This window comes from Montipora capricornis, chromosome 8, assembly GCF_036669925.1.
Source record: "Montipora capricornis isolate CH-2021 chromosome 8, ASM3666992v2, whole genome shotgun sequence".
NCBI classification, from domain to species: Eukaryota; Metazoa; Cnidaria; class Anthozoa; order Scleractinia; family Acroporidae; genus Montipora; species Montipora capricornis.
In genome coordinates this window covers 22,013,794-22,023,793 of record NC_090890.1, presented here as the reverse complement: position 1 = coordinate 22,023,793, position 10,000 = coordinate 22,013,794, and the positions used below count along the sequence as shown (strand labels likewise).

The following is a 10,000-nucleotide window of genomic DNA, read 5'->3' as shown; positions in this document are numbered from 1 at the left end:
GATCATTAATGATATTTAATGGGCTAGGTATTGGAGTGGGTAGAGCAGCAGGATTAAATGACTGAATTCCTCAGTGGGGGGCGGAAACGTACAGCACTGGCAAAAACGATTACTAATGGCGTAATGGGTAAGCGACAGACGACGATACAACTGAACAGGGAGGTTGGAAAATGCTTTTCCTCTAAGTGCATATGGGAAAATTAAATTCAACGTTTACCTCGAGTGTAATCCTCTTCAGATTCTTTGTATTTTCTCAGTGACGCGTAAAGGTTTCCACGGTTGAAATACACGTGGGCTGCGTACGGATTCAGTTCAACTTCAAAGAAAACACACAAAGGAAGAAATCTATGAGGCGAGCTCGTCTTTAAGTGGTTACGGATAAAAAAGAGCGCACCTAAAAACGCACATGCAAAAAGAAAAATCTGGAAATGTGGCCCGGGTTCACACTTGATGTTGTGACCGGTCCGCAACAGAGGAAGTGTAAATTTAACCTGTAAGGGCTCTGTAATGATCCGTTTTCCGGTCATGCAAAGGACGTTTCCTTTTACCAGTGAACATTTACACTTCCGCTGTTGCGGCGTTTCACCTTGACCCGCACGTTTGTGCTTGAAAAAACTTTTATTTGAAACTTTGGCAACCAGACCAAACCGGCTAGGGCAAGGCTATTGCTTTAACACCAGTTAATAGGCGATTTTTCCCTTAAACGCACGCTGTGCTAAGTTTACTTCCCTAGAATCTTGGACTGGACTTGACAACTATTGGACTTTGAACTCCGGTTATCGGACATGACCTTCAAACATCAGGATTGACTTTGTTTATAAACCATTTTGTAAACCCTGGGATTGACTACTAAAACGAATTGTAGAAACTTTTCAGAAAAACAAATAAGTGATCGATAGACCACGTATAAAAAAGACCGTTTGTTTCCTTACCCTCTGCTTTGCTTCCAAAGCGATTGCCGGACGCACTTTAAAGTGCCACTACGACGAAAATTTTTGGTTTTCCTTTCGAATTTTTTCAACGTCAATTAAGTCAATATGTTCAAAATAATACAATGCATTTAAATTTGGAACGATAGAAGCGAGATAAATCGGGAAATAGCCAGCCAAAAACCGCTACTCGTCCATTACTCGGACGGCATTGGAGAAGCCTGCGATATTTTGTAAGCGATCTTCACGCAAGACTTGGCTCGTGACGTCATACGCGCATCGCTTCGTGGGCGTTTGACAAAGCGAACAAGGCGATCTCTCACATCTCATAGACGGCATGGGAAATTAGCCGCGTATATTTTGAGCGTTGCGCATATGACGTCAGACCCCAGGCGATCCAGCTGGACCCAACCCTTTTCCTTGCTCACGGTCATTTGCCGTTCGAGTAATGGCGGACAGCGAAAACCGAAAAACTACGTTACAACAATCATACTTTCCGTGGGAATTTTGAGATAAAAATTGGCATGATACCTATTTAGTACGTCTGTTTTCAAAATCTAGAGAAAAAAGGACATGCAAAATTTTCATCGTAGTAGCACTTTAATAATCTGAGATTACTACTACTACTACTACTACTAGTCTTAAATCTATATATTTGTCCTTCTTGTGTTAAGTTATCATTGTCATTTTTCCTGGGTTGCATATCGTTCTCTCTATGAAGATCCATTCTTTATCCTTCTTATCCAATACAATGATATCCGATCTACTTGAGCCATTCATTGGACATTTTTTCCAATTTCCAGGTTATGTTCCACAAGATCTTTGCTTGGTTGTTCTCTTGGCTTGGTTGTGGATAAGATTGCTTCAGTGTACCACGGGGTAGAATACTCAGATTCTTCACATCCGTATGTTTCCAGTAAAGCATGGTAAACGGGGCGCATCATTCTGTCGTGTCGTGCTTTATACAATGACTGTGCTATGTGAGAAAAGCCACAAAGTACGTGTCAACACTGTCTCCTCATCTTTAGAATAGAGTCGGCTGGACAATTCGTCGGCTTGTTCGTGTAACATTTGTGATCTGCAGGTCTTTGTGTTAAGGACTTGCTGTCTAATGCTTGTATCTGCTAACATGACTATATTCGGAATGTTCTCCCACTGCCTAAAGATGTCGTATGAGTGGACTGATACTTCTGGATCCAGCAAGTGTTGAGTCACTTCATACTTGCTTTATGGATGATGTGTTCTATTTTCCTGGGTTCTTTAACGTTCACTATTGTTACGTTGTCAGTGTCCTCCAAGACAGTTGCGTCATCCTTAAAGTGGCAATTAAGTTCTTGTTGGAGGATGACCGAAGGTCTTCAGTCCAAACGTCTTTAGGATGATCAAGTTTTTGGTGAACGTCGTTTGACGTCGAGATAAGTCAGTATCCAACATTTTTTATAGTAATTATGCCAATTCCTGACTGCAATTTCAGCATATTTCTTGTTCTTCTGCATACCTTTTGGAATCTGTAAAATACTGACCGCAAGTTTCTCTTTTCTTTAATTATTTGACTAGTTTAATGTGTGGATCGTCACTTTTGTTTATGTAATGAGCTAAATTAAGCTTGGTATTCTTGTACAGTGACTCTACTTCAATTAACTCTTTTCCTCCTTTTCTTGTTGTTGTTGTTGTTATTATTATTATTATTATTATTATTATTATTATTATTATTATTATTATTTCTTGTTCTTCTGCATACCTTTTGAAATCTGTAAAATACTGACCGCAAGTTTCTCTTTTCTTTAATTATTTGACTAGTTTAATGTGTGGATCGTCACTTTTGTTTATGTAATGAGCTAAATTAAGCTTGGTATTCTTGTACAGTGACTCTACCTCAATTAACTCTTTTCCTTCTTTTCTTGTTGTTGTTGTTGTTGTTATTATTATTATTATTATTATTATTATGCAGGCGTGAATGAGAATTGAACCCATGACCTATTGGGCACTTCCAAAATACCATAATACTCTTTGTTTGCCCTCCAAAAATTTGCATAGGCATTGTTTTTAATTTCTCTTGGGACTATTGCAAGTCCAAAGAAACGATGCTACGCGACATCGATGCAGTGCTTTACAAACCGGACAAACGTGGGCTGTCACTTACAGCACGTGAGTCACGTTCTTACCCGCTCGATTGAAATCCTGTACAGCTCCTCTGGTATCCTTTAGCATAACCTAAGCAAAAGCGAAAAGGTGTCACAATTTGAGGAATGCGAACTAAAAGAACCTAGATTCGTAGTGATGAGAGCTGTAGCATACTGACACTCCTCCTATTCTTACCTCTTAGGAAGTTGGCGTAGAGGTCATCAACAGCGCCTCCCCGCACCACTGAAATCGTATGTGGGCTGACTTTCAGTCGATCTCAACCTGACTCGAGGATTTTCCTTCGGGTGCTCTGGTTTTCCTCCCTCATCAAAAATCGACTCGTAGATAATTACACCTAGCTTTGGTGCTGTTAGCTCTAGATCTTACATGGACCGTATAACAACTGCTATAGAAGTACCTTATCTATTGTAGGCTTTCAGCCCATCAATAAAAAAGAGCGCGTTGAGCTGCGCCCTTCGTAACTCAGTCCCTGATTGACTGCAGGGCCGGTTTCTTTCTTTTTTTTTCTCATCTTGATAGCATCCCACTTTTTCACGGGGGTAACTCTTACCGATACCTAATCCAACCCTCCCCCCGTCGACCGGCGAGTACCGCATTCCATGAGTGTGCTCAGATTTGACTTGGCAACCAAACGTTGCATCATGATAACGAAATCTGTTTAACTCTCTCAATCAGTAGTTCTCTTCAAATCCTGGTTTCAATGGATTGTAAATACAGACATCAATACCATTTTTGTTTCACGCAACATGATCATATGTACCTTGGTTATAGCACGGTTGAGTATAGCGGATTCATCATCTGCATACCAGGACAATGCTTTGTTGAAATAACTCAACGCCTTCAAATAGGAAACAAGACAAACACGTTATAAAAGGTTTGGCAAAGAGCAAAATGCAATATGAAAACCGAAACTTCATTTTGAAATCATCAAATAGGTCACTTTCGAAAATACCTTAATACTCTTTGCTTGTCCCCCAAAATTTTGCATAAGCATTGTCTTTGTTTTCTCTTGTCCCGAGAAAAACTGGAAATTAAACAATGCTTATGCAAAATTTGGGGGGGGGGGGGGGGCAAACAAAGATTATTATGGTATTTTCCGAAGTGGCCAATGAACCAAAAGTGTACCCATAAACGACTCGAACAAAAAACAAGTCAAAAGCACACAGCGTTCACTCCAACGTAAGTGAACCAGGTTGGGCTAGCGTGGTTGAACCTGATTGGGCCAACATATTTGAACTTGGCCGTTTTACTTCTACGTAGTTTAACTAGTTAAATCATCGTAGCTGAGCTTAATTGGGCCTACGTGGTGGAACTTGGTTGCCAACGTAGTTGAACCTGGTTGGGCCCACACAGTGTAACATACTAGTTGTCTCAACGTAGTTTAACCTGGATAGCGTCCTGAATACACGCATAGGGAGTTAAGACAAGAAAGTCGACGACGGAAGCTAAGACAGTCTCCTTCTGAATTTTCATTTTACAGTTTGCTACATTTATCTTTTCTTGCTTAAAAACTGCGTGAAATGATCAAATTTACATAATGACGATAATGACGATAATATTCCAATTCTCCAGCTCTCTATACTTGCAGCCCATCCACAGCCGTTCTATTCCTGGACAGATAAGGTACAACAGCACTAACGCGGACATGAAATCTGGAATGGGGTGCAGGAATACGACGTCCACGTTGGCATGGCAGCGTTGCAGATTTGCTAACGTGTCTTTTGCTGGGATGAGTGCCGTATTGTTGTATCTCTTGGCCTGCAGGTACCGCGTGAGGATGGCTAACATTGTGCGAAAATTGTTCCTAACCTCATCAAATCAGCTACTGTTCCACTCAGTGACAACTGACCTGCTGAAACTGCCGCTGTCTGAAGTACACATTAGCTGCATTGTAGTAAGCCAGTGCATAGGATGGATCTGTCTTAACTGCAGCCTGATAGTCTCGAATGGCATTCACAAAGTCACCCATAAACTGTGTGGACAAGCAAATTACGCAAAGGCAGCATAATCGGTCAACATACGACTTGCTATAAACAAATGTTATAACTTGTAAAACGTCCTTTTTACCAACCTTTAATCCACCGAGTAATACAGCGTAAACAAAAGGGATTGATGCTCAGAAAAAGTTTTGTTTAATTGTGACACCAAAGACGAATTACGGGTTATGTTTTTCATTTCATTTTGTAGTACAACCCGGTGTGGCACACGACACGAATACGTTTTGCAACTGGGATCCCTCTATTTGACTCAAGCTTGTTGTCATAGATGCAATGGCCTCGTAGGCAATTCTATACCATCACGTTTTATATAATAAGGCCAATAATGCACGCATTTTGATTGGTTCTCACTTATGATCTATGTTAAGACAGACGCATAGCTGACGTCATCAGAAAAAAAAACCTTTAATTCTTTATTATACAAAACAAATGGATTCAATGTTTCCGTGTTCATATATCACGTCAAATATGGTAAGAACTGCGGGACACACGCGGCTATCAACTCGTTTGCCACTTCTTTCTTCTTATCACATTTTGACGTCCTCTGTGATCTATTCCTGAACAGACGCGCGCCAACATGGAACATACGCTTACCTGGTGAACGACTCCGCGGTTTGTCAACAGCTCCGCAGTCTTTGAGATCTGCATTGAAAAGAAAAGTAAACAATGAGATCTTAATCTTGATTGGGGTTGATAGGAAACACTTCGTTTGTTACCACACCTTGATAGCGTCATTCATATCAACAAAGGCACCAAACGTGTTCCCCATCTGTAAGTTCACCACCGCACGCCCTTCCAGAGCTGACTGACACCCTGTAATTACAGAAAACGCATCATGAGATCTGCACACTGGATATCAACTTTAATTATAACATCGCATTGTTGCAATGCCGCTGCCTGTCAGAATGATCGGGTTGTGCTATCCCTCGGCATCTGGTTGGCAACTTTCCCCTTATGGATCTCGCCCCCCTTTAAGGGTTTTTTTTCCCCAGGGATATAGCTTCCCTGCCAGGAAAAACAACTAAAAAGCCCAAGGCAAGCGGAGCTGCTTCCGAGTTGGAGGGTAGGTATTAGCGCGCCAAACCAATGAAATTTAGGGTATACATAAATTTGCGCCATAATCTTCAACAACATTCTGACAATAAAAGAGATCTGGAAGTTGTTCTACTTTGAGTTCCAGTCATAAACGTAAAAATTCTCTTGGCTGCATCACAAACAGCCCTTGCACTTTAATCATGCTTTTCAAACTTCATAATTCGCAATATGCAAGCTAACAATCCGTTTGCAAATGCAATGTTTATCGCCACAACTCGATGCAATGATTTTCATGGCGGCTGAGAGTCGCAGTTAAAAAAATCGAAACTGGAACCCAAAAGCGATGTTAGTACCGTTTTACCGTCAATATTCACTGCGAGATTGCGAGGGTTTCGATCTTGATGCAATCGCAACAAAAATTGCATCGAGTTGCGGCGACAAAAATCGCATTTGATAACGGCCTTTTGAAATGCGAAGTGACTGGCATGAGAAAAAAGAAGGCTCGAAAGGGTTTCCTGACCCCGCGGAGAATGGATCCCAAGATACTGACAAGCAATTTCCCCGCTAGAAAAATGTGGGGGAACTGACCGCGAAAATTGGAAATATAGCTTGTTAGGTTTGGGCATAGTTAATAGAGGGGAATGGTTATCAAACCCGACAGCTTTCTTTGTTGTAGGTTTTTGTTCTCTTTTTTGGCCTTGACCGTGCACAAAACACAATAGTTGTTTACCCCGTACTGAGGGACTAACCAGTAGAAACGTGTTGACTACGTAATTCATGCATAGTGTATGAGGGCAAAACAAAAGATTGTGCACGGTGGTGGACTTTCCAACCTAAATCTTGGCATCTTTGTTTGCTCCTTTGATGTTTGCCGAGCCTCCAAACCAGTCCCCTCTATTACCTATGGTTTGGGTAGCAAGTATTTCGAGGGTCAGCTCGATGAAGTACCTTGATATTTTTGAACAACGAAAATTCCTTGTTTCGCGTTCTCAAATAATATTTAAGGTAAAAAACTATTGTGTGGAATTCATCATCTTGCAGCTTTTTCCAATGGGTATTAATCTACTGGGTAGTTTTTTTCCAGTATCACGTATTGGGCTGGAGAATTTCATTGGGTTTAGAAATTTAAAAACTAAATACTAGGTCAACGAATTGGTTTTTGAAACATTTACAAAAAAATGAAATTTCGCGGGTCGTTTAGAAATGCTGCACCGTTGCCTTGGCAACAGTTGATGCCTTGCGGGCACCCAAAAGTAGTTTATAGAGACGTCAATTTGTTGCCTTTCTGAGCGGATCTGTAAAATCTTATCAATGGCAACCCGCTGCTCAAAGTGGTAACCCTTTCGAGCCTCCCGGCCTAACATAACACTGCTTATGGAGTGTGATGACTTTCCGAAATAACCTGAATCGATAGTTATTGCAGAAGAAAACAAGTTCCAAGCAGACTGGAATCTCCCTTCCACCTGAAATGACAAGGAGCAAAAAAACCTGAAAAGGATTTAATTCTTTAATGATGAGTCGATAGCATTTCACTGTACGCGCACATCTTTCTTTTGTACATCGAGAAAAAAACGGAAACTACTTTATCATTAGTCAAGAAGTAGGTTGATCTTTTAGTCACTGGCTTGCAAGGCACAGTTTTCTTCAGCAAGGCTGAACATCTGCTCGTCCTTTTCCCAACCCTCTTTATGGATGCCACAAAACGCTCCATCAAAGACCGTGAGATCCCAATATATGAAAAAAGAGGCTTCCCAAGAGAGTTTTGTCCAGCTTCTTACCTGCAGGTTATATCCTAAATTCACTCGCGCGGACAAACACAGTGGATCTATATGAAGAGCTTTTAAATAATCACGCCTGAAACGAAAGATGAACAGTATCATGTGGTTATTCATATATGTTACCCAGCTTGACTATCATTCAACTGATCTTATCAGAAAAGAGTGGGAGACAAAGCGCAAATTATTGTCTGAGTAACTTCTGTGGGTGGCAGATCAAGAGATTCGCCGCCGTCCCAAAGGAGTTACCCAGACCCCACGGGAAGAATTAGCACTTTATTTCCCCGTCCTTTTCCGATAAGGCCAATTACACTCATTCTTATTTTAACTCAACCAAATGTATTTACAATTATACAATTATAGTTGATAATATTAACCCTTTGCCTCTCAGGAGTGATCGATACCGTGAACTCTCCTCACAACTTCAATGAAATGTCAGTCAGACAGGTACTGAAAATGAAGATTACCATCAGCTTAAGAGGTGTGATTTTGATTTTGATTTATAAGGCGCACTCTGAATGGTTAAAACAGCGTGCTTTACGAGAGTACAGATGCAAGGCTGACGCCACTCGTAGACGTTTTCTTAACATTTCAGCCGAATACGTGATGAAATTAAACAATTCTTCCGTCATTATACAGTGTAAAACAAATAAAGAAGCCTTGCCTGTGATCTGTTTTGAGCATCTTCTTTTCACAAATTCGACTGTAGTTCATTCATACAGCACAACGAATGGCAGCAGCAGTTTGTTTACCTTCCAGACCAGCCACACTCATTAAGCAGATTGTTTTCCAGTTGTTCAGGTTTCATGGGCGAAAATTCAGCCGGATTTTACTGAACAATTTGCTTTTCGATCCCGCTTTTAGACTGAACAAATACTTGCACTCGACTGTTGGCTGACTTTGAACTTGCTTTTGATGGTTTGACTTTTTGACAGCTTTGGTCGCGTTTAACCAATATAAATGTTTTGAACCATTCTAACAAGAACTGTGGTTGGTCTGTTTTAGCGTACTTTATGAAAGTACAGATGCACGTCTGACGCCCTCGAAAGATTAGGAAAATGAAGATTTCCGAAAGTTTTCGCCAAATTCGAGCGGAAATTAAGAAATTCTTTATTATAAAACAAATAAAGAAGTCTCAGCAGTGATCTTCTCTGTTGTAAAGCACTTAGGAAGCGGATAGAGCACTCAAAAAGTGGGGAAAACACTCGACTCTACGTCTGGTGTTTCCCCTACACTTGTTTCGTGCTATATCCGCTTCCTGTGTGCTTTACAACAGAACAGACCACAGGCGAGGCTTCTTTATTTGTTAAATAACACCAAATTCTCATGTTTACCCAACAAAGAAATCCATGACAATAGTTAGGAGAATTAACGTTTCGATTGTGGGAATGAAAGGGTTAAGAGTAGAAAACGAACAATATAGTCCTAGCTTTGCTGTAAACTAAGACAATTGTCACCTATAAAGCCTACAGGGAACGAGGTTGACCGCGTTTAATACGGTGGCCTGACACCCACGGGTATCCCATAATTCATTGTTGGAGTACTCGAACTAGTAATCCGAAGGTGGTCAGTTCGACTCCTGCAAAGGAACACTCGATCTTTTTTTTCTGAGTATCCACGGATCATAATCGATGAACTACATCTTTTCATTGATTTACTATACCATCCACAGTCCAAGGATTTTAGTTCTGTAATTAAGCAGGTCAATACCTTGCGAGCAGAATCTCCTTCGATCTTTCTAGGTAAGTTTAGGAAGATCAAAGGAGACTCTGCTCACAGGGTAACAGGTCAATTGTTGACTGATCCAAGTTTAATGGCCCAGGCTCTAGAGCTCATTGGTAGAGCATTCGAAATAGTAATCGGAAGTTTAAGGGTTCGATTCCCATTAAATACAAGTTTTTCTCCAGGATCCCCGAGTTAAAAAACAAATAGATCTACTCAACGTCAGAGGTACCCTAAAATTGAATTTACCAAGAGTTACTACAACCTCCTATGGATTACAATAGTTCAGATATTCCGCTCCTCGAGTATGGAATACGCCCGGGGGGGGGGGGTACTGCCATATATGGGCTATATAGGTATGTGCCGCTGTGAAGGGTATGGTTTTCAAGCAGTTTAC

The 10,000-nt window shown here is 40.9% G+C and overlaps 1 protein-coding gene across 3 annotated transcripts in view; it reads right to left on the bottom strand.

Annotated features, from left to right (window-relative positions):
* Positions 1-10,000, bottom strand: part of LOC138014284 (uncharacterized) — a 57,601-nt gene that overhangs the window by 2,210 nt on the left and 45,391 nt on the right. For 2 of the 3 annotated variants that reach the window (XM_068861324.1, XM_068861323.1), the window contains exons 46-53: positions 7,885-7,960; positions 7,509-7,569; positions 5,793-5,884; positions 5,666-5,713; positions 4,924-5,046; positions 3,835-3,912; positions 3,095-3,143; positions 218-316 (exon numbers count right to left, since the gene is read on the bottom strand). In XM_068861324.1, coding sequence (XP_068717425.1) covers positions 218-316; positions 3,095-3,143; positions 3,835-3,912; positions 4,924-5,046; positions 5,666-5,713; positions 5,793-5,884; positions 7,509-7,569; positions 7,885-7,960 — 626 coding nt within the window. Of the gene's footprint in view, positions 1-217; positions 317-3,094; positions 3,144-3,834; positions 3,913-4,923; positions 5,047-5,665; positions 5,714-5,792; positions 5,885-7,508; positions 7,570-7,884; positions 7,961-10,000 lie in introns of those variants that run through there. The other variant, XR_011125289.1, reaches the window with a different exon arrangement.